Source organism: Anolis carolinensis, chromosome 5, assembly GCF_035594765.1.
Source record: "Anolis carolinensis isolate JA03-04 chromosome 5, rAnoCar3.1.pri, whole genome shotgun sequence".
Classification (NCBI taxonomy): domain Eukaryota; kingdom Metazoa; phylum Chordata; class Lepidosauria; order Squamata; family Dactyloidae; genus Anolis; species Anolis carolinensis.
This window is the reverse complement of record NC_085845.1, coordinates 9,291,021-9,317,452: the sequence shown is the minus strand read 5'-3', so window position 1 is coordinate 9,317,452 and position 26,432 is coordinate 9,291,021. Positions and strand designations below refer to the sequence as shown.

Here is a 26,432-nt window from a genome sequence, read left to right as displayed (position 1 = left end):
GCAGGAAGCAGAAAGGGAGGGTAGCTCTTTGCCTCCGCCTGATAACACTAACGGGCTCAGTGACCTTGACTCTGAGGCCGCATCTCTCAATCTCGATCATAGAAGTCTTTGAATAGCTAACAAATGGGAGGTCAAAGGGCAAAGGAATGCCTTTATGTCATGCTTTTAAAACAGTCTGCTGAAAGGGAGATCTCTGTCAATGCAACTTCACCGCTTGATCAAGAAGCAAGCTTGTTTTCCTGTACCAAGTTTGCTTTCCTGTATTACCATGTGGATATATTCCATTTGCTGGGATTTTTGGCTTCTATGAAAAGGACCTTATTTCATGCTCTGTTTCTATGACTTATTGCTTACAGCCTTGGTTTTGTACCTACCTTTTGGAACTGAACTTTTACCATTTATTTATTTATTTATTTATTTATTTATTTATTTGCTACATTTATATGCCGCCCTTCTCACCCCGAAGGGGACTCAGAGCGGCTTACAAATTAAATTTACATACAATATTATATTAGTATAGTACAATACTGGTAACAAATTTCTGTATTGTACTGTATCAACATATTGTAATATTATTAGTAATATTACATGTAAAATATGATATATAATTAATATTATTATATTGTATTATTAGTATTATATCATATTACAATATAATATTATGAATATTATATGTATATACAATATGTTATAATTATTACATATTGTAAATTATATTGTATATATATATTTATATATAAACACACACACATATATGTGTGTGTGTGTGTGTATATATATACATATACATACATATATATATTTATATGTAAACACACACACACGTGTGTGTGTGTGTGTGTGTGTGTGTGTGTGTGTGTATATATAAATGTATATATATATATATATATATATATATATATATATATATATATATATATAAACTAGCATAGCATGTTATTGCGGATAGGGGCTGATGCAAAGAGACAAGATGGAAGTCTCTTCATGGCCCCCTCTTAGCTCTGGCATGAAATATCTCTTGCCTATTTTCTAAATAAACTACAAAAGACTACTTTCTGTGTGTGGCTTGGTGTCTTTAGCAAGGTGAAGCTAACCTGAGGTGCGACAAGCCAGTCCCTTCAAAGATACCATCCATCCATCTTGCCCTTGGTTGGCCCCTCTTCCTTTTTTCTTCCTTTTCCCCCAGCATCATTCTTTTCTCCAAGCTTTTTTGTCTCCTCATTATGTGGCCAAAGTAGTTCATCTTTGCCTCTAATATCCTTCCCTCCAGTGAGCAGCTGGGCATTATTTCTTGGAGTATGGACTGGTTGGATCTTCTCACGGACCAAGGCACTCTCAGGATTTTCCTCCAACACCACAGTTCAAATGTGTCTATCTCACTTCACTCAGCCTTCCTTATGCCAGCTCTCACACCCATAGGTTCGTCGTCGTCTCACTCGTTCAGTCGTTTTCGACTCTTCGTGACCTCATGGACCAGTCCACGCCAGAACTCCCTGTCGGCCGTTGCCGCCCCCAGTTCCTTCAAGGTCGAGCCAGTCACTTCAAGGATACCGTCCATCGATCTCGCCCTTGGTTGGCCTCTCTTCCTTTTTCCTTCCATTTTCCTCAGCATCATGATCTTCTCCAAGCTTTCCTGTCTTCTCATGATGTGGCCAAAATACTTCAACTTTGCCTCTAATATCCTTCCCTCCAGTGAGCAGTCGGGCATTATTTCCTGGAGGATGGACTGGTTGGATCTTCTTGCCAAGGTCCAAGGCACTCTCAGGATTTTCCTCCAGCACCAGAGTTCAAAAGCATCTATCTTCCTTTACTCAGACTCCTTATGGTCCAGCTCTCGCAGCCATAGGTTACTATGGGGAATACCAGTGCTTTCACTATGCGGACCTTCGTTGCCACTGTGATGTCTCTGCTTTTTAGTATTTAATCGAGGTTGGCCATTGCTCTCCTCCCAAGAAGGAGACGTCTTCTGATTTCCTGGCTGCAGTCTGCATCTGCAGTTATCTTTGCGTCTAGAAATATAAAGTCTGTCACTGCCTCCACGGTTTCTCCCTCTATTTGTCAGTTGTCAATCGGTCTGGTTGCCATGATCTTGGTTTTCTTGATGTTTAACTGCAACCCGGCTTTTGCACTTTCTTCTTTCCCCTTGGTGATAAGGCTCCTCAGCTCTTCCTCACTTTCGGCCATCAGAGTGGTATCATCTGCATACCTAAGGTTGTTAATGTTTCTTCCAGAAATTTTAACTCCAGCCATGGATTCGTCAAGCCCCACACGTCGCATGATGTGTTCTGTATACAAGTTGAATAGGTAGGGCGATAGTATACAGCCCTGCCGCACTCCTTTCCCAATCTTGAACCAGTCTGTTGTTCTGTGGTCTGTTCTTACTGTGGTTACTTGGTCTTTATACAGATTTCTCAGGAGACAGACAAGGTGACTTGGTATCCCCATACCACCAAGCACATGACACAGTTTGTTATGGTCCACACTACAGGGAATACCATTGCTTTCACTATGCAGACCATTGCCAGTGTGAAGTCTCTACTCTTACAGCTATATACAGCTAGCATTAATTGTAAACTGTCTCAGTTGAGCTGCTATTAGACATCTGTAATCACATTGTGGTATACTTTCTGATATTAGCACCTACCTTGTTTACGCACATCCTCCACAGCTGCCACCAGCTCATCTTTGAGATCTTGACTCTCTTTTGCAATCTGTTCTCCTTTTTCCAGAAAATTTTGAGTCGCTTGTTCTACTGACGCGGCCAGCACATGCGCCTTCTTAGACCGGCCTTTCTTTTTTCCAGACGGCCCTTTGTTGCTCGTGTTTACAAGGGTTGTCACCTTTAAAGGACAAAAAAGATGATGTTTTATAAGTACAGTTTTAATTGGATTTACTGACAGTTGTTCTATTTGGTCATAAAATGCATGACTCAGTGTTTCCTTTACAGCAAACTCTTCTCCTCGATGACTAAATAATGTACTTCCATTAAAAGGAGCATCTTGAGAAGCAACTCTGAATAAAAGCTTAAAATGTAAGCAGGTTGGTATGGAAACAAATGTCCTTTCAGGTACTTCAGTCCCAATCTATTGAGTGCTTTAAAAGTAAGTAACAATAACTATGGATTGGGCTCAGAAACAAACCAGCATCTAATTGTGTTCTTTAAGAATGGGAATAAAGCAAGATTTGCTTTTGAAGGTTAACCGAGGAACAATTTTAACTTAGGAAACATGTGAAGTTTAGAGATTTAGAGATTTTGGAAGTTAACCTTTGAAAATCATCCTAAGTTGACTGTGATATGTGCAAGCTTCATTACACTTTCACCCACTTGAATAATGCAATGGTATCTAAAACATGATTTACTCATGCTTATTTAGCACAACATGTACATTTATTTGGAAGCTAATAAATGTGAGCACTTAACATCTTTCATTCTTCAAAATTCTACGAATTCCTATAATGAGAAATATATTCTGCTTTATACAAAAATGTAGTATGACATCTTCAGGGAGAGTCATGAGGGAAATAACTAAGAAAAAAGTAAAAAAAGTTGTGTATATCTATAATCATGACATCAATGACAACTACAGTATTGCATGAAACTTCTCCCTGGATGTGACCAAGAGCCAAAAAGCCCATTAACTGAAATACTCTGAAACACTCTGCCACTTAACAGCTCCCTCATTCTCTTTTCTTTGTCACCCATAGGCATTAACTTGAATAAATATTACTCCATTACATCATATCTCATTTAAACCAAATGAAAATGAAACAAGATGGAGTCTCCACAAAACTACACACTATGCCAGAATAATAAATTCTACCCCATGTTTAGTCTTAGCTGTAGACAATATGGAAAAATGTCATGAAACATGTCTCCAAATGCTATTTTGTCATATTTTCTTTATAACTGTTGTTTTCCTTTCGAACGATTTAAGTTTTTTCCTTGCCTTGTCTTGTAAGATACTGGCCTGGTAAGTAACTCAAAAAGCATACTCTTTGCCTTAGGATACATCATTTGATGATATGATTATTCTCATTATTTTCTTCTCCTCTTATACCATTCTAACATGGGAGGGAGAGTGGGTCTGTGCTCAATAATCCCATTTCTGTTGCCATTTCTTGTCAGTCTTCCCCACTGCCATCCACAGGAAGCCAACATTATATGAATATAGGCTTCTTATGGTATTTTTTCCCCTAAATTTTTATTGGTATATATAAGAGTTAGAGTACAACGAAAGAGTGGGAACAATGTTTGTTGAGAAAGTGTGGAAAAAATAAGAGATCTATTTGGAGAGAAGGAGGGGAAGGAGTAGGAAAATGGGGAAAGAGGATAAAATGGGGAAAGGAAAGAAAACAAACTCAACAAACAAACAAAAAAAGAAAAATCAAAAATATATGAAAAGATGAAAAAATAAGAAAACATTAAAAAGGAATATATATATATATATATATATATATATATATATATATATGAGACTTCCATCTTCACCTTTGCGTTTCCATTTCTAAGAAAAAAGAAAGAGGATGAAAAAGAAAAGCAACCTCTTTTTTGGAAGTGATAAAGACAAACAAAAAAATATATTGTCCTTTATATGGGCTGAGTCAATGATTCTTTACTTCTCGTTAAGTAATAAGAAGAGAAACACAAAAAGGGTCTACCGTTTGTCCTTTAATTGATACTAATCAGCTTCTTTTCCTTTCAAATTCCTTTACTTTGGACCAGTCTGTGTATTTTATCGGGTTTCCTGTATTTTTCTTTAATAAAAAAGTTAATTTATCCATGTCCTTGATCTCTCTCACTTTCTGTATCCATTCTTCCGTATTTGGTATTTCCTTTTGCTTCCACTGTTTTGCAAAGCTAATTCTGGAGGCTGTGGTTAAGTATGTGAACAAGATATCATCATTGGTGTCTAAATGAATGTCTCGGTCAGTTATGCCCAATAGATAATATTCCGCTTTCCTGGGAAATTTTGTGTTAAGTATTTGTTGACAAATTGCATGGACTTTCTCCCAATTTTTTTTTGTTTCTTTAAGGCTTCTTATGGTATACAGAACTCTGCACAGTAATTAGTAGAGATGTGTGTGGTATTTGTTCCTTTTGTTTCATTTGTGTTTCTGTTTCGTACAGTCCATTCGGATGGCACGAAATGGAAAGCCGCCCGCCTCCAAAACTAAAACCAACTTGAAACGAAAGGCAGGCGGGAGCCGGTATTGGCTCCAAGCCTGCTTTTTGGATCAATTGCCTTGCAGGGCCTGCAGATGATTGTCGAGTAAGGAGGACTCAGCCGCAGGCCCTGTGAGGCCCGGGTGCAAAACCTGCACCCATAGACCCAAAGCCTGCACCCGAGGCCTGAGTGCGCAGGCCCAAAGCCTGCACCCGTAGGCCCAGTAGCTTTGGGCCTACGGGTAAAGTCCCCCCTTCCAAAATAATGGGCCAAAAGAAAATGGATATTTCTTCCCCCAAAAACAAACAAACAAATGTCTGACCTCCTGATATCAGGAGGCTCAGACAAAATGGATCAGGGCCCCAACAAAAGCCAGGACATGAAATGGGACAAGGTGAGTCCCGAATGCATACCACTAGAAATTATTCAATTGAAATCAGTGATGCACAACCTGTAGCCCTCCAGGTGTTTTGGACTTCAGCTCTGAAAAAACCCAGAGCACTGGACAAGCTGGCTAAGGCTTCTGGGAGTTGGAGGGATTCATTATCTAACCAGGGAGCTGACTTCCCACATGGACATACTCCTTCCTCCTCTGTTCTTCTGCTATTTGGAAGGTGGAGATAAAACTGGCACTACCTTACGTAATAATAATAATAATAATAATAATACTTTATTTTTCTATCCCGCCACCATCTCCTTGAAGGGACTCAGGGCGGCTAACATGGGGCAATGCCCAAAACAAAACAGAATAAAGCAATTACAACGAATATTAAAACAAAAACAGTAATAACATAAATAAAATAAAATAAACAATTTAAACATTTTAAAAATACAATAAAACACATAAAATCAGAACAAATGAGTAATAATACAGATACTGTTCCATTATCTGGGCGGAGGCCACCAGGGTCACTAGAGAGAGAAGGATAGTCAATTTTATGAGGGTGAAGGGTAGGTGAAGTAGGAAAACCATTTCCCTTTGTTTTCCTGTTATTTCCTCCACCCATGTCCCCATTGTGGAAACAACCCTACTGTCACGCCCTGGCAGCGGAGCACTAAGAACCAACACACGGAGGCCAATAACAATCTAATATCTTTATTAAGGAAATATTATAGTAGGATAAGAACAAGTAGAGAATGTAGATCAGCAAAAGACTTTTCAGGGAAGGTCAAATATAGTCCAGAAATATATTGTCCAGTATATAATATTAGAGTTCAAAGTTGCAATCCCAAAACCGAAACACATTCAACTTCCAAGCAGTTAGAGTGGGGAAAGCGTCCAAAAGTTTTACTGGAGTTCAAAGTAAGTCCAAGGCGGAACTGAAGACAAGACTGGGTACTTGGCACAAGATGCAAGGCTGGGAACACGGTGACCGGTCAAGAACACGGCAAGGCAAGGCATGGAGAGACTAGAGATAGTGGACTCAAAACGCAGTCCACACTTAGCTAGAACCGAAGTTAATCCTTCAACTGACATGTTGACTCCGCACAGATTAGCCCGTGCGAAAAGCTTTTAAGGAGCTTCGAATCTTCCTGCAAACAGGTGTCCAGAGCTTCTTTTCCCAAGGGAAAAAGAAGCGAAACACATCTTCATCCAGATGCGTTCATCCCTGAAAGCTCCCAGGGGAAACTAGCTAATTAGCGCCCTGTCTGGCTGCTAATCTCGCGCTTCTCCTTGTTTGCTCTCTCTGGAAACGGCTCGCCTCGCAGAACTCCCTTCTCGCGAAGGGGGGGAGAAGCACTGGGAAGAACTTGTTCAAGGTCCGTTTAATGAGTTCTTGGCAAGAATGATCAACAACAGGCATCTAGAATGGCTCCGTCTCTTGCTGAGACGGCAAAAATCCCATGTTTTCATCATCATGATCCATGATGGCGCTGGGGTCAGTTCACATTCACCATTCCACCCTGCCCCATACACACCACAAAGCATCAGCCACCACTGTGCACTTGGGAACTCTGGTCTTCCTAACTTAACCTATGATAAGTACAAGCCACATAGATTGAAAGTGATTTTGCTGATAATTAGTGCCCAGAAGAACCACTACCCTTCCCTGCACCAGCAAAGCCGTGACAACCAGAAACAGAACTTCTTTGATACTTCCTTGTCATAGTCTTATGAGTGCTGAATGGGAACATCATCCATCTGTGCTTCCATTGGTAGCAGAATGAATGTCCCGTTCTTTAAATAGCTGGTGCCCAGCAATGTGTGTTTGGTGAAGGTAAGGCCAAACTTAGGTAGTTGTATACCTAAGTAGGGCATGTCGAATTCCAGCAGTTTTTAGTCTATAATCCTCCCATGAAAACTGCCTGGGATTTCATTATGACAGCACAGAACCAGGGATTTCAATGTTTTCATTTCATCTGTTTTAGGTAAAAAAATAACTGGTGCTGAGCATTTATGAATGGAATTTGTGTTACTGTATATATTTTGTTTTTGTTTTTTTTAAAAAAAATTCAGATTCAGGCATTTAAAAAGCTTGATCCAACTACGAGCCACAGAGATAGTGTCACGACCCGGCTGCAGGGCACCAATAACCATACACAGAGGCCAGAATCTATCTAATATCTTTATTGAAGGAGTATATAAAGTTAATAAAAACAAGTGTAGAAAATAGTCCAGAATTAGACCTTTCAGGAAAGGTCAAAATTAGTCCAAAGAAACAATGTCCAATATGAAATATTAAGGTCCAAAGTTGTAATCCAATAACCGAAACACTCACTTTGCCAGGCAAAGTGAGGGGAGATGACAAGGTCCTTTAGTCCAAGAACTTGAACGAAGCTAGGAAATAACTTGACTCTCGGAAAAACAAGGCTTGAATACAAGACAGCAAGGAACGAGAAACAAGAACAAGATCCGTGGTGTTTACTTGGCAAAATCCGGGAAACAAGGCAAGGCTGGGTCTTGGAAAGCAAGGCAAAATCCGTGGAAGAACAAGGCTGGAAAACGAAGGCTTGAATCAGGAACAAAGGCTTGGAAGCGGAGTAGCTGTCCACACACACTACTCCAGTTGCTGACGAATTGACTCCGCAAGATCCCTCCGGGAGCAAGGAACCTAAATAGGCCTTGTTTTCCCCACCAGAGAACACTTCTCTGGGGAACCAGAACCGAAAGTCAATCTCTGTGTCCAGATGTATGACTCCCTAAAATTTCTCATGGGAACAGGCTTAATCATCTGAATGCTTTGCTGCTATTCTCAAACTCCTGCGATTAGCCTGTTGCACTCCTTTCTGCTGGAGAATGTAATTACGGCGCAAAAAAGGGGGAGAACTCGACTCCGGGCTTGTTTGGGAGATTTCTGGAAGACAAACCTCCTGCAAGTGCTAAGGCTAAATTTCTGGCTGAAATGGTTCCCTTTCTGGCTGAAATGGAGGAAAACCCAAGTTCTCCTCTTCGTCAGTCACAACAGCACTAGGAATGGGACTACAATGCCCATGAGTCATCACACTATCCCCCTCCTCAAGCCCCCTCTCAAACTGGGACTCTCTCCCCGAGGCGCGAGGCCGCGGCTTGGCGGGATAGGTCTGATGGAAGCGGCGGGTTAGATCAGGAGCATGAACCGTGGAAGCGTCTTCCCAAGAGCGCTCTTCGGGGCCAAAACCCACCCAGTCAATGAGATATTGTAGGCGGCGGCGGTGAAAGCGAGAATCCAAAATGTCCTGAACCTCGAACTCTTCTTCTCCGTCCACCAAAACAGGGGCGGAGGCCGGCCGGTCTGCATCAGGGCGCACACCATCCGCCGGAAGGAGCAGGGAGCGATGGAACACTGGATGAATGCGCATAGAGCGCGGAAGTTGGAGTTTGAAAGTCACGGGGTTAAGTTGCGCCACCACTGGATAGGGACCAATGAAACGGGCATCTAGCTTCCGGCAGGGACGGTGGGAGGGCAAAAAGCGAGTGGACAGAAGAACCCGGTCTCCTACCTTGATTTCGGGGCCCGGCTGGCGATGCTTGTCAGCGTGGCGTTTATAGTCCTCCTTGGCTTGGTCCAGTTGCTGGAGCAAAAGTTGCTGCACTGCTGTGAGTTCCTGCAGCCAGTCCTCTGCTGCGGGAACTTCTGAGGTTTCAATGACAGGAGGAAAGAAACGTGGATGGAAGCCATAGTTTGCAAAGAACGGGGTTTCCTTAATTGAAGCCTGGACCCCATTATTGTAGGCAAACTCCGACAGTGGTAACAGGGAAGCCCAATTGTCCTGTTGGTAGTTTACATAACAGCGAAGGTACTGTTCCAAAGTGGCATTGGTGCGCTCAGTTTGCCCATCTGTTTGAGGATGATGAGCCGAAGATAAACGAGAGTCTATGCCCAATAGTTTTTGTAGTGCCTTCCAGAAGCGAGAGGTGAATTGGGACCCACGGTCAGTGACCAAACTCTTGGGCAATCCATGCAATCTGAAAACATGTTGGAGAAATAGATCTGCAGTCTCTTTGGCCGTGGGAAGGCCTTCACAGGGAATAAAATGGGCTAACTTGGTGAAAAGGTCCACCACCACTAGGATCGTGGTGAATCCACAGGAAGGTGGTAGATCAGTTATAAAATCCGCAGAGATTATTTCCCATGGGCGAGATGGGGTAGGAAGGGGATGCAGAAGCCCTGAGGGCTTTTCCCTTCTTGTCTTGGAGCGCTGGCATACTGGGCAGGTGTTGACATATTTTTCTACATCCTTGCGGATCTTGGGCCACCAGAAATCTCTTAGGATCAAATGCATAGTTTTGAATAGCCCGAAATGCCCTGCTGGCTTGCAGTCATGACACAAACGAAGTGCCTTTTCCCTGCCCGGTCCTGGGGGGATGTAAACATGATTTCTATAGCAAAGCAGCCCATCCTTAAGCGAAAAGGGGAAATGTAGTCCTTGGCGAAGTTGATCCTGCGCCCAGGCATCTGCTTGCTGACTAGCCCTGATTTCTTGAGCACAAAGGGGCCCTGGAGTAGAGGGAGTTGATTCAATGGGAGTGGATTTGGTGTTCCCCACTGTGAGCGTGGCAAAGTTCCCGGGTTGTAGCAGCTGGGACTCAACGGTCTCCTTGCGTCCTGCAGCGTATTCCGGTTTCCGTGACAGAGCATCTGCTTGCTTGGTCTGGGCTGGGGTTACATAATGAATTTGGAAGTTAAAACGTTCAAAGAATAAAGCCCAGCGTTGTTGTCTCTGATTTAGCTTGCGGGCAGTTCTTAGATGCTCTAGATTCCGATGATCAGTATGGACTTCAATGGGAAATTTGGCCCCTTCTAACCAATGTCTCCAAGTTTCAAAGGCTGCCTTTATGGCCAATAGTTCCTTTTCCCAAATGGTGTAGTTTCTCTCTGGTGCGGTCAATTGACGGGAATAGAAGGCACAAGGATGAAGATGATCTCCCACCGGTTGTAGGAGTACAGCCCCAATTGCCACATCGGAGGCGTCCGCCTGCACAACAAAAGGGGTTTCAGGATCTGGGTGCTGAAGGATTGGCTGGGACGTGAATAATTTCTTTAGTTGCTGGAACCCTTTCTCTGCTTGATCTGTCCAGCGGAAGGGCTGTTTCCCACGGATGCAGCTGGTGATTGGATCAGACCAGCGGGCAAAATCTGGAATGAACTTGCGGTAATAGTTCGCGAACCCCAAGAATCGTTGCACCTCTTTTTTGTTGGTTGGCGCCCGCCATTCCAATACTGCTGAAACCTTTGCCGGGTCCATGGAGAGCCCTAGTGGCGAGACGCGGTAGCCCAGGAAATCTACCTCTTGTAGATCAAAAGCACATTTTTCCAGCTTGGCATAAAGTCCATGATCCCGCAATCGTTGTAACACCATTCTGACGTGGTTCTCATGTTCTGATTGTGATCTAGAAAACACCAAAAAATCGTCCAGGTAGATGATCAAGAACCGATCTAGATAATCCTGAAAGATGTCATTGACAAAATGCTGGAACGTTGCGGGAGCTCCACATAATCCATAATTCATAACTCGGGACTCGAATAATCCGAATTTAGTCTGGAAGGCGGTCTTCCACTCGTCTCCTTCTCTGATGCGAACTAGATTATACGCTCCCCGAAGATCCAGCTTGGTGTAGACCTTGGCTCCTCGAAGTCGGTCTAGTAGGTCCGAGATTAAGGGCAGGGGATAGCTGTTCCGCTTAGTGATATTGTTCAATGCTCTATAGTCCACCACCAAGCGTAATTCCCCCGACTTCTTTTTCACAAACATCACTGGGGAAGCGGCTGGGGATTGAGAGGGTCTGATGAATCCCTTGCGAAGGTTTGACTCTATGAACTCCCTGAGAGCTTCTTGCTCCGGTTCAGTCAGGGAGTAGAGATGTCCTCGCGGAATCGGGGCCCCCTCCACCAAGTCAATGGCACAGTCATAAGGTCTATGTGGGGGTAATCTCTCGGCCTCTTTTTCATTGAATACATCCCAATATTCTGAGTACTTCTTGGGCAAGGTGATAATGGGTTCAGTGTCTGTGGCATGGCAGATCTTGGCTACAAGGCAATGGTTTTGGCAATATTTTGAAGCAAACTGCAGTTCTCTGTTGCACCAGGAGATGCTTGGGTCGTGAAGTGTCAGCCATGGAATTCCCAAAATCACAGGGAAATGGGGAACCTCGGTAACAAAGAAGGAAATCTCTTCCATATGTTCCCTTATCCACATTCTGGTGGGTTCCGACCACTGGCTTACGGGACCCGTCTTGAGGGGGCGGCCATCGATGGCTTGCACCACACGGGCATTCTTGAAGTCATGGTATTGTAATCCCAGAGAGTCGGCATACTCTCTATCAATGAAATTGTTTGTGGCTCCTGAGTCTATCATGGCATGGACCATTACTGGCCCCTTTTTTGCTGACCACAAGGTGACCACTAGAAGAAATAGGACCCCGGTTGGCGGCTCTTGAGTGGGTTTTTTGACCGGGTTGGCGAGCCTCTCTACGCCCGGTCGCTGGCTTCCCCCGCCGGCTGTGCGCCAGCCGCCTCAGACGTCTTCGTCTCCGTGGAGGACGCCGCCGCTAGACGGGCGGGGGGCTTCCCTTTGGCTGGGCACTCTCTGGCGAAGTGGCCCCCGTTTCCGCAGTACCAACAGAGATTTAGGCGTTGGCGGCGGGCCTTCTCGGCGGCATCTAACCTGGGACGTACATTACCCAACTGCATCGGCACCTCCTCGCTCCCCCTGGGGTATGGGGCTGGTGGCGGGGGTCTCCATACTGGACGCGGCTGGACGCTGGTGGGAGCGGGAGATTTCACCCCAGCTCTACCGCTCTGGCCTCGGACCCATTGTTTTCTGTTGGCAAGCATGACTTCAGCTCGTAAACATTGATCAATGAGTGCTTCAAGAGAGTGAGGGGGATCCACTTTGGAAATTTCTTCCAACATCTCGATGTTGAGACCCTCCCGAAATTGTCCTCTGAGGGCTATATCATTCCATCCGGTGCTGTGGGCCAGCACTCGGAACTCGGCTATGTACTGGGACAAGGGTCTGTCCCCCTGAGAGAGGCGCCGGAGTTTATGGCCGGCTGCCTCCAAATTGTCTTCGATCCCCCAAGTCGCCTTAATGTGATCCAAGAAGTGTTGCGCTGATCTTAGGTGTGGAGAAACTTGGTCGAACAGTGCCGTCGCCCAGTTGGCCGCTGGCCCGTCTAAAAGGCTGTAGATCCACGCCACTTTGATGTCTTCTTGGGGAAACTCGGCATTGCGGGCCTCTAGATAAGCTTGGCATTGGCGACGGAAAACATGAACCTTAGAAGCTTCTCCAGAAAACTTGGTTGGCAATGCCAGGGCCGGGAGTCGGATTCCGCGTTCCTTCAATCCCTTTATTTCTCCCTCCTGCGCATTGAGCTTATCACGGATGCGGTCCACTTCGTCCTTGTCGATGGTGTAGCTAAGTGGCTGGCCACCCGGCACGGTTCCGGTAGACATTCTGGCCTAGGTTAATTGGTGCTTAGGGTGGCAGAGTCAAACTGTCACGACCCGGCTGCAGGGCACCAATAACCATACACAGAGGCCAGAATCTATCTAATATCTTTATTGAAGGAGTATATAAAGTTAATAAAAACAAGTGTAGAAAATAGTCCAGAATTAGACCTTTCAGGAAAGGTCAAAATTAGTCCAAAGAAACAATGTCCAATATGAAATATTAAGGTCCAAAGTTGTAATCCAATAACCGAAACACTCACTTTGCCAGGCAAAGTGAGGGGAGATGACAAGGTCCTTTAGTCCAAGAACTTGAACGAGGCTAGGAAATAACTTGACTCTCGGAAAAACAAGGCTTGAATACAAGACAGCAAGGAACGAGAAACAAGAACAAGATCCGTGGTGTTTACTTGGCAAAATCCGGGAAACAAGGCAAGGCTGGGTCTTGGAAAGCAAGGCAAAATCCGTGGAAGAACAAGGCTGGAAAACGAAGGCTTGAATCAGGAACAAAGGCTTGGAAGCGGAGTAGCTGTCCACACACACTACTCCAGTTGCTGACGAATTGACTCCGCAAGATCCCTCCGGGAGCAAGGAACCTAAATAGGCCTTGTTTTCCCCACCAGAGAACACTTCTCTGGGGAACCAGAACCGAAAGTCAATCTCTGTGTCCAGATGTATGACTCCCTAAAATTTCTCATGGGAACAGGCTTAATCATCTGAATGCTTTGCTGCTATTCTCAAACTCCTGCGATTAGCCTGTTGCACTCCTTTCTGCTGAGAATGTAATTACGGCGCGAAAAAGGGGGAGAACTCGACTCCGGGCTTGTTTGGGAGATTTCTGGAAGACAAACCTCCTGCAGGTGCAAAGGCTCAATTTCTGGCTGAAATGGTTCCCTTTCTGGCTGAAATGGAGGAAAACCCAAGTTCTCCTCTTCGTCAGTCACAACAGCACTAGGAATGGGACTACAATGCCCATGAGTCATCACAGATAGCAATCTACTAAAATTAAAATGCTAGTACTACTAACTTCTACTATTTGAACTCCAGTAGTGACTTACATTGGTTTTAATAAATTTAAAGCTAAACTTGCAAAGGTGTAGGGAGTTGTTTCATTGACATATACAAGACAATACATTTGAACAGTGACTAAACTGTTACTGAAAAACAACATTATTGAAAATTAGCTTTCCTGTAATTTCATAACCTGTATGCAATATTTTGGATGCAACAAGGAGGTTGCTTTGGTTCTTTATTCAAGCAAATGAGGAATGGTCAAAATGTGGGTATGAGGGTGCTGGGTTTGCCTTCCAATATGTGGCTGATTGGAGAGCAATCCAACTGTTGGATTTCCCTTAGGACTTAAGGGAAAGCTGAGGAGGTAGTCTAAGGTAGATATTTGGCCTCAGCTGAGTCTGCATCAGGTTGCTCCCCCCCTCCCATGCTCCTTTCATTTTCAATCAACTTGAATAGGAAGTAGGTCAAATAAAATTGCCTTGTGTAACCCAACGTTCTCTGTATGGTCCTATTATTCCATGGTTGGACATCAAATGAGCCTTGTGTCAGTCAAGATAACTAACAACCATTTCCAAATTTGTTTATTTAGAGAAGGCAACATTTTCTTCCACTGCATAAAAAATAAAAAGGAATTTCATGTGGGTGAGCAATCTGTGGCTCAATGAGATGATTCATAAGACAACTCAGGACTAAAGGTGCAATGTATTCTCTATAACAGGTATGGGCAAATCGGCTGTTAGGAATTGTGGGAGCTGAAGTCCAAAACACCTGGAGGGCTGAAGTTTGTCCATGCCTGCCCTATAAATTAGAACTCCCTCTGAAAAGTTTTGTAAGCCATTTGCAGTGTTCTTGGTTCCAGCACCATATATGGCCTGTCAATTTGCTGGATATCCAGGTTTCCTTGTGGAAATTCTGGTACTATGACAATGAAAAAGCTGCCCTGCGCAGTTTCCAAGCAGTACAATCACACTCTGTTTAGCCATTGTTTTGGTCATAGATCTCACAGTCAGAACAGACCTCTATCTTCAAGCTGCTGAATTACAAGTCTGTACTGTTCTATCAGCAAGCTATCCCATAAACCCATATATAAGTCAACATCATGTAAGTCAAGGGCAGTTTTTGGGGCCAAAATTATGAATTTTGATATCACCCATGGATATGTCAAGAGTTATTTTGCAAAGAAAGAAAATTCCAGTGCTCCAGTTACCCCTTGCCATCACCATTTCCTTGATCAGACATCTAAAAAAGCCAGAAGTGGCACCATGGCAGAGGGAGTAGGAGGCCTGGTGCTTCTTATAGGTTTTTCTAGGATGAACTACACTCTCATCTTTTGATACTCTACTCAAAGATAGTTCCCTCAAAGATGTTAAGGTTTAGTCCTAACAGCTGGTAAACTGGCTGGGATTTCTGGGAGTTGCAGACCAAAATACATCTGGGGATCCCAGGTTGAGAACCACTGGTCTAGTCTTACACATGAGTGTGTATCAGGCATAGGCAAACCAAAGCCCATGAGCTAGACATGTCCCCCTGAACACTTACCTCCACTCCTCCTCATTTTCCCAGCAAGTCCTTATGCCAAAATAACAGGGGAGGAAGCCACGTGGCAGCTGAGAGCCTTCTGGAGCACTCTCAGATGCCACATATCTCGCCCTTCCCCAAGCATAAGGATGGGGTGAGCCTTTTTGCTGGAAGGACGGCTTGAGAATCGGGGAGGAGAAAAAAAGTTTGTCCATGTTTGGTGTATATAGTATGTTATTGCCTTAACAGTTACAGGGAAGGTGCCCTGTCAAATTTAATAACCTGTTGTTATTTGTTCTATGCAGCCTTGTATATAAGTCAAAAGAAATTACTAGCCCACAGAGACTGCTTACTAGCCTTTTTGCTCACAGGTTGTCAAGTTTTTCAAGTCGTTATTTTCTTGAAACTCTGCTAAATTCCCTTCTGATAACCTGCCAACAATTCTTCACTGTCACAGACAACTAGATGAGTGCTACAAATTAGATAATGTTCCACAAAGTGTTTTCTAGTGTGCATTTTTTCCAATAGAGTCTTAAGAACAGAAAAGTGGAAGTCTCTAGGTTTTAATCTTATCCCAGTCACTGCATTGTCGATATAATTTCGCAATATAGCCTCTCGAACAATTCAACAAAGTCTGTGCTTCTGTTCTGAAACATTCATTTCTTACTTGTTCACTCCATTGCTATATAGAAATTCGCCTAGTTATTTGCGCAGTGACAACAAGCACAATCACATGTAATAGAAGCAAAAGTTAAGTAAAACACATAATTAAAGCTGAAAGGAACCTAAGTGCAGGCAATACAGAGTTCTAAAGGTATAATCTCACCAATGATACTCAATCGCTCCCAAGTGTCAGCAATTTTAAACAATGGATAGCAAAAAACATCACTAGAATCTGAAACAAAGAAGAGTAGTTGCTCGTAAATTTTGTACAATGAACTTTTAGCTAACAGGCTAAACTGAAAACAAAAGCAGCTAAACGTTTAAATAGATTTAATCCTGATTAGTTGTACAGATTGGGAAAGATACACACTGCATTTGCAAGGGGACACAAGTGCCCACAAAAACCGAGCTGTCCCACAGAAATGGCAGCTGACCTTGTATGATCTAGTAAATCTCAAGAGAGAACGAATCCCTAGCCCTCTTCTGATTACAAACACTCAGCACATCTTCAGGCCACTCTTCATCTAATGAACTCCCAGACCAAGAATCAAGCCTCTAGTGAACAAGTACCTTGAATTGGTTTATGGAGTGATGCCAATTAATTTAGAAAATACACACTGGGAGTATATCTATAATAATCCACAGTGGGATTCTGGGCAACCAACATGTAAGGGCACTTGACTGAGGCACGTGATAAGCATAGTATTTTAGAACAGATGCACAATTCCTCCTGTTGAATGAAAAATGAACAGGATAATACATCCCATATGATAAGTCTTGAAATGTTAGTTGAAATGTCAACCCAAAAAATCTCTCATATAAAAAGGAGTAAAGTGGCACAAGGTAAGACCTTAGTCCAGGCATGGGCAAACTGCAGCCCTCCAGGTGTTTTGGACTTCAACTCCCACAATTCCTAACAGCCTACCGGCTGTTAGGAATTGTGAGAGCTGAAGTCCAAAACACCTGGAGGGCTGAAGTTTGCCCATGCCTGTCTTAGTCCATCATGGAAGAACTTTTAAAAAGACACTGACCCCTCTATTCCCTTTGCCATAGCACAACATCTGGACTTATTCAATGACTGAGCAGGTAAATAGCAGTGGCAGGCAGGACCTCTGAGGTGGCACTGATGTTTTCCTCTCCACAGAATGGCCCTCTACATATCCATGGGTCATATCAAAATCCATAATTTTGGCCCAACAACCCACCCTCAACTGATTCATGAAGTAGACTTTCACAGAAGTATATATATGGAATAACACACAAAAAAAACTGACCAAGTCCCTTATTTCAGGATGGGCAACTGAAGTAGTTTGCAAGGAGGCAAGCTTCAAGATTCTTCAATGGTGATGAGACAGTCAAAATGTTTTTTAATAATGTCCACCTTCAAATTGGCCAGAATTTCACTCCCAATTTTGAAAATTGGGTCTGAGTTCCCCTATAATTTTTTTAAATGATCAAACCCTGTCCCTTGAAACTTTCAGGAGATGCATTTAGTTCTTTTTTATGAGAGAGAGGGAGTTTGTGGTATCTGGAAGGACTGTGGCCTACAAAAACTAATTTTGGAGCTTTACTTTGCCCAACCATACTTTAGTGTCTAGGGGCCATGGTAGCACAGCGGATTAAACCACTGAGCAGTGGAACTTGCTGACCGAAAGGTCGGAGATTCAAATCCATGGAGTGGGGTGAGCTCTGGTCATTAGCCCCATCTTCTGTCAACCTTGAAGTTCAAAAACATGCAAATGTGAGTAGATATATAGGTACCACTCTGGCGCGAAGGTAACGGCACTCCATGAAGTCATACCAGCTACATGATCTAGAAGGTGTCTACAGACAAAGCCAATTCTTCATCTTAGAAATGGATGAAAGAGATGAGCACCAACCCCCAGAGTCAGACTTGACTAGACTTAATGTCAAGGGGAAACCTTTACCTGTCTACATGAAACTCTAGTACTTTGGCACTTTACCACATCGTTTGTGCTCCAACTGTAAGCTTCCTTGGAGCAACATATGGCAGCACAACTGCTGCATAATATTAATGAAAACAAGAAATGTACAATGTAATGGTAAATCAACAGAAGTACATTTCATGATCACAGTTACAGACTCCCAAACATTTCCTTTCTCCAAACTTTCACAGAACTATCTAGTAACGAAGAACAGGCATACAAAATTCAAAGTAGTGTGCATGCAACTCAAAAGGAGAGTCCACTCTACAAGGGATTGTTCAGTTTTGTAAAGCATATGAAACAGCTCCAAAGTCCCTGTATGTGCACATGAGTGCATGCATACACACACACACATTAAGAAAGAGGGGGAGACGACAGTTAAAGAGTGATAGAACGAGATTCTTTCCAAGAATTATTTGGAAAAGGAGGATAAGGAAAGCTAACAAAGCTGAAAGTTTATTGAAAAAACGTCAGAATTGCAGAATTTAAAGAACGTCTCAGGCTGGATCTACACTGCCATATAATCCTTCAAAGAGACAATCTTCGAAGAGACAATCTACATTATCTGCTTTGAACTGGATTATATGAGTCTACAATGCCATATAATCCAGATTAAATCAGATAATCTGGATTTTTATGGCAGTGTAGATGGGGCCTCAGGCCCCTTTTACACTGCCCTATATCCCAGGATCTGATCCCAGATTATTTTCTTATCCCAGATTATTTGGCAGTGGAAGCAGCCCCTGGTAGCGAAGTGGGTTAAACCCTTGTGCCGGCAGGACTGATGACTTGAAGGTTGGGTTGCCGACCTGAAGGTTGCCAGTTCATATCCAACCCGGAGAGAGTGCAGATGAGCTCCCTCTATCAGCTCCAGCTCAATATGGGGACATGAGAGAAGCGTCTCACAAGGATGGTAAAAAATATTTTTAAAATCCAGACATCCCCTGGGCAATGTCCTTGCAGATGAATAATTCTCTCATACCAGAAGCAACTTGCAGTTTCTCATGTTGCTCCTGATATGGAAAAAAAAATCTGGCAGTGGAGACTCATATAATGCAGTTCAAAGCAGATAATCTGGGATCCGATCCTGGGATACAGGGCAGTGTAGAAGGGGCCACCCACAGTTGTGACATAAAATTAAATATATATTCCAGAATTTAAAAAATAACAACAAATTTGCATATAATTTCAAATGTCTGCAAAACATTTCAGATTTCTTTAGCACTAGAGATGTGCAAATCCTTGGTTGGGTCTAACTCTTTGCCTATTACTTAACATTGTTACAAGGGTCTTTGTGACAGCAATTGCATATCATCAAAAACAAGAAGATTATTAATAGTGAGTGTGTTTTCTACTTGAACAAATTTTAAGCATATGCTGAAGGCTTAAAGAAAAACAAAACAGTGATTAGAAGTGCTTTGAATTTCACATGCTACTTCCATACTTTTTGCTAATCAAGATACATCCTTTAAAAAGAAGGAAGTATTTCAGGTGATTTTTAATCTCAATTACAATATTTCTTGACAAATCACCTTGAACAAAGGATATCATTGAAAAGCCATGTGATGAATGGATCATGCCAGAAGTTCTAATTTTGGATGCATAAGGGTATTACTGTTAACAGAAGAAGCAGCCTGAGATGTAAATGTAAATGTGCCTGTTTCATGCATGCTAATTTCCAAAAAGGGTTGCCTTGTCGATTGACAGCAGTGGAAGACCTGTATAAACAACCTTAGATTGGAACAGCTCTGCTGCTGCCATCTGCATTTTAAATTACCATTCCAGTTTACCCAGGGGAGTCTGGAGTGGTCAGGAAGGCATGAAGGGCAAGAGGAATGAAATCGGAGACAGGTGAGTGCAAATAATTGTCTACACCTCAAATATGTTCTGCTGAAGAGACTACTCTTCTGGAAGGATGATACGGTTTGTTTCTTGTAAGGAAACCAATTGATTATCTCAACTACTTTATGAACCCTCTGTAAATCTAATTCCTATCTCTTGTGACTTTGCCACAACTCCAAACAGGAGAGATTGCAAGCTTCTTCACTTCTGTGTCCTTTAGGGAAAACATAAATTAGTGGCTGTGGTAAAAAAGAAATCCCACAAAACATTTAAAAACACGTGAAGCTAAGTTGAAGGCTGAGAGGAGACATGCTAGCCTTGTATAAATATGTGAGGGGACACATTGTGAGGGGAAGTCATAGGGAGGAGGGAGCAGGCTTGTTTTCTGCTGCCCTGGAGACTAGGACACGGAACAATGGCTTCAAACTACAGGAAAGGAGATTCCACCTGAACATCAGGAAGAACTTCCTCACTGTGAGAGCTGTTCAGCAGTGGAACTCTCTGCTGCAGAGTGTGGTGGAGCCTCCTTCTTTGGAGGCTTTTAAGCAGAGGCTGGATGGCCATCTGTTGGGGGTGCTTTGAATGTGATTTTCCTGCTTCTTGGCAAGGGGTTGGACCAACTCTATGATTCTATGATTCTGTTTCAGTGTCCCGAATTTCGGTGGGGGTCCCGATCCATTTTTCAGGAGCATCCCAAATTCGGGAGTACAGAAATCCATTTTCAAACTGTGAAGCCGAAAGATCTGTTTTCTACCTGGCCCATTATGAGAGGGACTTCCCAGGCTTCCATAATTTTAGGAAGCGTTTGTCCTTATATCCTTCATTAAGACCTGGATTAAAAGCATCAGAGTTAAGGTATCATTCTTTCTGAGATCCTTTCCCTTCTGTCTGTAGAGGAGACCGGGTTTAATGCTTAGTTAAAGCTGTTTCTACTATAAAGGAGATAAGTTCTGCAGGTGCTGCAGGCACTCTCTCCCTGCAGAACGCAGCTTTCCATTATTTTAAGGAGGCTTCCCCACTTCCTAGGAAAGGAAGAGTGATGACCTGGAACTATCTTACCCTGGGCTTCCTTAAAAAGCCCACTCTTTTCTCTTTTCCCCCTTGTGCTTTTCCTTCTAGAGGCTGCTTCCCTCCCGCATCTCACTTCTAACCAATGGCAGCCAGTTTTCAACAGCAACTGTTTTGTTGTGACTGAAAAAACATGGAGGCTGAGCCCTTGCTATTACGGCCATCTGAACAAAACGAAGAAGCCGGATTGGCCAAAGGGAACCGATCTATCCAAATTCATGCACAAGCCTAATGATCATTAGAATGAGAGATGTGAAAGAGGGAATGGATGCATTCACAGTATGTGCTGCTATATGGCTGCTATTGGGAAGACAAGGCAAGAATATTAGAGAAATGTACTAGATAAAGTTCTCAACAAAATCCTGCAGGCCATTCGGATTAAAAATTGGATTTCTCCCCTGCCATCAGGGCCCTTAGGTATCTCTTGATTCCCCACTCAATTTTGCCGCTGAACATCGGGATTGTAAGACATATTCAAGTACAGTATCACCCAAACCAAATAGAAAAAAATGCTTTCCAACAAGTCTCTAAATCTCATTGACAGTCCTGAAAAGACTCCTCCTCGACAACATCTTCACAAAGCTCAAAAAAAGGATAAAGAGGTATTACATGCCTGCTATTTCACATGAACTGACAGTATAAATTTCCACTTTGAATACATGGCCACGCTGGTTGAGTTTGACCTTTAAAATCAAACTGTTATTTTAATTACATTTTCTCCAACTACTAATGTGCTGTGGCATTCTGTTGTTAAAAATTCATGACATTCAAGATGTTTTATATTCAGTCATCAAGCTACTAATATTAACACAGCTCCAGAAAGAGAAAAGAAAAAACCAAGGGAGCTTTAAGCAATTCTGAAATGCAAACCTCCTCCGAACCCGAGGGGACTTTCAAAAGCAATTTCTCATATGTAATATGGTGTGAGAAAATGAGATAATAAAAGTGGCGCAGAGCAACTTGTTCTTTCACGGTACTGTTCTTCCTCCTTTGAAAGTCCAGGATAAAACGGCCACACAGGAAACGCTGTGTGTGGACAGAAACTCTGCTGCAAAGTATTCCAAAAAGAGATCATGGTGCAAACTTAAAGGACCATACCAAAGGCTAGAATACCTTCTTCAGTAGGATCCAAAGTGGAGATGCCCAAAGGGCAAACATCATCCATCTTGCACCCCAGTGTGCTCAAGGACATGCTCCATTTTTCCCCAAGATAGCAAAAAATAGTTAGACCAGTGGTTCTCAGTCTGTGGGTTGCCAGATGTTTTGGCCTTCAACACCCAGAAATCCTAACAGTTGGTAAACTGGCTGGGATTTGTGGGAGTTGTAGGCCAAAACACCTGGAGACCCCAGGTTGAGAACCACTGAGCTAGACCAATGATCTAGTTTCATTCCACAGTCGGTTTAAATATTATCTGACTGTCAGCAACTTCATTACTTTGTTCCTTCACCCTTCAATAAAATAAGACATAGAATGCACCTGCACTGTAACATTATTGCTGTTTATACCACATTAAGTACCATGGCTCAATGCTGTAGAATCATGGCAGTTTTACAAAGGTTTAAGCCTTCTCTAACAACAGGTGATGCGGCAGCCAAAAACACCAATGTGATTCTAGGCTGCATAAACCAGAGTACGATGTCTACATTGAGGGAAATCATAGACCCATTCAATTCTGGTTTGGTCAGACCTCGCCAGTTCCAGGTAATACAATTCAAGAAAGAGATCGACCCATAGGAAGCTGTGCAGAGAAGGGCAATCAAAATGGTCAAGGGCCTGGAAGCCAAGCTGAGAGGGGACATGGGAGTTATGTTTAAATATTGGAAAGAAGGTCATATTGAGGATGGAGAAAACTTGCTTTCTACTGCTCTGGAGACCAGGACATGGAGTAATGGATTGAAATGGAAGAAAAGAGATTCCACTTAAACCAGTGATTCTCAATCTGTGGGTCCCCAGGTGTTTTGGACTACAACTCCCAGAAATCCCAGCCAGTTTGCCAGCTGTTAGGATTTCTGGGAGTTGAAGGCCAAAACATTTGGGGACCCACATGTTGAGAGCCACTGACATAAACATTAGGAAAAACTTCCTAATGATAAGAGTCATTTGGGAATGGAATATGCTATCCAGTGGAATCTCCTTCTCTGGAGGTTTTTAGGCAGAGGCTAGATGACCATCTGTCAGGAGTGCTTTGATTCTGTGTTCCTGCATGGCAAAGAGTTGGACTGGATAACCATTGGGGTTTCCCCAACTATATAATTCTAGAACCATAGAACAGAATCATATAGAATACAATAAAATGGATTATTAACAGAGAATAGAAGAGTGATGGTGCCTCGCCAAATGATAACTCTCACAATTCCATAGCACTGAGCCATGATAGTTAAAATGAGGTTAAACTGTAGTAATTTTACAGTGTAGAATTACATTGAAGTGATTGATCAGTATGGAGAAAACACTGTTTCTAGCTGTACATTTGCAACAAGTCAGAATGTCTTACTTCATATTCTGCACAGCTTTCTTCCTTATGTCATGACACAAGGCATCACTGAAGAAATAACAATGTAAGCAACTAACAAAAATATTTTTGAAAAAGGATTACAGCAAGCAAAACAACGTGAAAATAGTACTTTAAAGAAAAAGAGCTTTACTGGTTTGATCTGGATTTATACATAAATGTATTTTCCGCCTGTAATCTGTATCACAGGCCAGTAACATTCAGCCTGGCTCTATTGGCATAAATAAATCTATTTTTTCACATAATGCCATTTACAAGAAAATATAAACACTGGTATATTATTGTCCATTTCTGTAGCTCCATTTCTAACATATCACTGAATTTCTAGAAACAGTCAATGACCTGAACAAAAGTCAGCCTTGACATTTTGGAGAAGGCCTTTATCGCTTCTGAATATAATACCAGTCTTCTACTTGAATGCACGATCTGGATGGCTGACTGATTATACTAATAGCATCTGCCTAAAGCACAGCTTTTCAGACCGATCATCACCAGGAGGAGGAGGGAGAGGAAGTTCAACAAAGCATGGAGAAGCACAAAGACTTAATTTAGGATGTCTTACCCCTTTCTCCAAATGGATTATTAACAGAGAGAGAGTTCAGAATATAAAAAGAATGCTTTAAAACTGCCACTAATTCCAATTGAGACTTAGTCACTTTAGAGAAGATCCAGCAAAATTAAAAAATGACTCCAATGTGTCATGACTAACAACAAGTCTGACCACTGCCGATGAGACAATTATACAATCATATAATGCAGTGGAGTCCTGGGATTACACATGTCCCTCCAAGCATGTCTCTGTGCTCTTGACAGCTCCAGAATCCCTAGATCAAGCTTTTTCTTCTCCATAAGTGAATCAAGTACTGGTCCGAAAGCCTCCAAGTCCAACAACTTGCCTGTGAAAATAGGCTACAAGACCTCACTGTTCTGCTTAGTATATTTCAAAAACCCTGAAAATCACAAGTGGACTTCTCACCACCTTAGATGATGCTACTGTTGTTGTTTTAGGGGCTCAGCAGTCCACACATCCCCTGGAAGATCCCAAGGCATAAAAATAGTCCCCGTACCTCCGGCAGTTGCCTATGTCTTTCTTCTTCTTTTCTTTCCTCTGTTATTATGATAGCATGCCCGAGCCTTCAGGAGAACTATAGCGACTGGCTTTACTTGGGGGCTATCTGTATACCTTCTGTTAAGATCAAAACCCTTAACATACAGAGGCACTTTAGGCAAGATGAAAGTTAACCAAAATGAGTTTACTGAAAACTGGAAAAACAAGGGCTAACTCCACCCGGGACTATGATAAGATAACTTAAAACAATATATTACAAATGGAGATTTTGCTGAATGCAGTCATCTCTCTGGAATCCTGAAAAGTCTTTTGCCTCTGATGCAAAGTGATGGACTTGGTCTTCTATTTTGTGAAACTTGGGCTGACCACAAGCTTCTGTTGTTACTGGGACTGATGGTATATGAAGAATTTAGTGCTAAGGATGCCTATTTGGATTATTGATTTATTTATTTACAACATTTCTAGCCTGTCCTTCTCATCTGAGGGACTCAGGGTGGCTTACAACAACCGGCAAAATTCAATGCCAAACAGATCAATAAAAACAGCAACACATTTAAAACCTTTAACAATAATCCATAAAATACATTAGTCAAGCTTAAAACATATAGTTACTTAATACCATTGATAGGGCTTAGGATTTCCAGACAATATCCAGGCCTCTAAACTCTGTAGCTCTATTGCAGAAAGAAGAGAGCACCTAGCAAGAAAGTTCTGTACAGGCAAAAGGACTGAACCTACTAAGGCTGGCTTCTAGAGAGTTTTTTATGCTCCACCCAAAAACTAATACAAATGGAGGCATCTACACTATTGGGGAACCTAAACAGAGGGAACTGAAGCAAAGGAGAGAAAAGGCAAAGCCAAGACTTCACAGTTATTATTCTCTGGGATTGTTTACAATTTGGGCAACCCAAGCCTGCCCTATTAGACTTGATACAAACTAAGTTATGTCTGACTTAAAAACATAAATCTCAGTAGGAAAAGTGGCTTTGTGATCATTAACAGTTTTGAAGTTCAAGCTACATCCAGACAAGATATCTTCTGAAACAAGCTAACCAACAATATGGCAGGTCTGGAGGGTTGCAATAGGACCCAAATGGTGCCCTCCCACCACCCTTCAACTCCCAAGGAAAAAGTTTACCGAAAACCCATTTAACTAAAATGCCTCCATAATTGAGGCCAACTTGCCATATTGGGTCCCAGTGGACCATTTTAGACCCAGAAAATACCTTTATTCACCAATAGAAATTAACTGGGACATTTCTATGTTCATTTATTTCATAAAGAATGGTCTCCCTGGAGCAAAGTACTGCAACATCGTCCTCTGTCCCCATACCTCGAGAGAGAAGTCAAAATAAAATGTAAATTGGTGATGCTTTGGGGCCAAGTGGTCACAAAATCAACCCTGGAAACTGCATGGAGCACAGGAGACAGCACTTTCCCCTCATTAGTACAGGTGGAATATCTATTATTTGGAATTCTAATATCTAAAATACACCAAAATGTAAATTTATTCCAATGGGTGGCACTTCTGCTTTCTGAACGTTCAATGCGCACAAACGTTTATATAAATACACAGACTTATATAAAATTACTTCCAGGCAGAATTGTGTAGAATTGTGCATTTAGACCCAGGTCCCATCTCCCAAGATATCTCATTATGTATAGATATGCAAATGTATGTATTACAAAATCTGAAAAAAAAAGTCTGAAATCAAAAGCACTTCTAGTCTCCAAGTATTTTGGATAACAGGGGCTCAATCTGA

General features: G+C 42.5%; 1 protein-coding gene across 4 annotated transcripts in view; it reads right to left on the bottom strand.

Annotated features, from left to right (window-relative positions):
* ctnna2 (catenin alpha 2) overlaps window positions 1-26,432 on the bottom strand; it is a 701,347-nt gene that overhangs the window by 531,465 nt on the left and 143,450 nt on the right. For all 4 annotated transcript variants that reach the window (XM_062981835.1, XM_062981834.1, XM_062981832.1 and 1 more), the window contains exon 3: window positions 2,645-2,840. In XM_062981835.1, coding sequence (XP_062837905.1) covers window positions 2,645-2,840 — 196 coding nt within the window. The remainder of the gene's footprint in view (window positions 1-2,644; window positions 2,841-26,432) is intronic.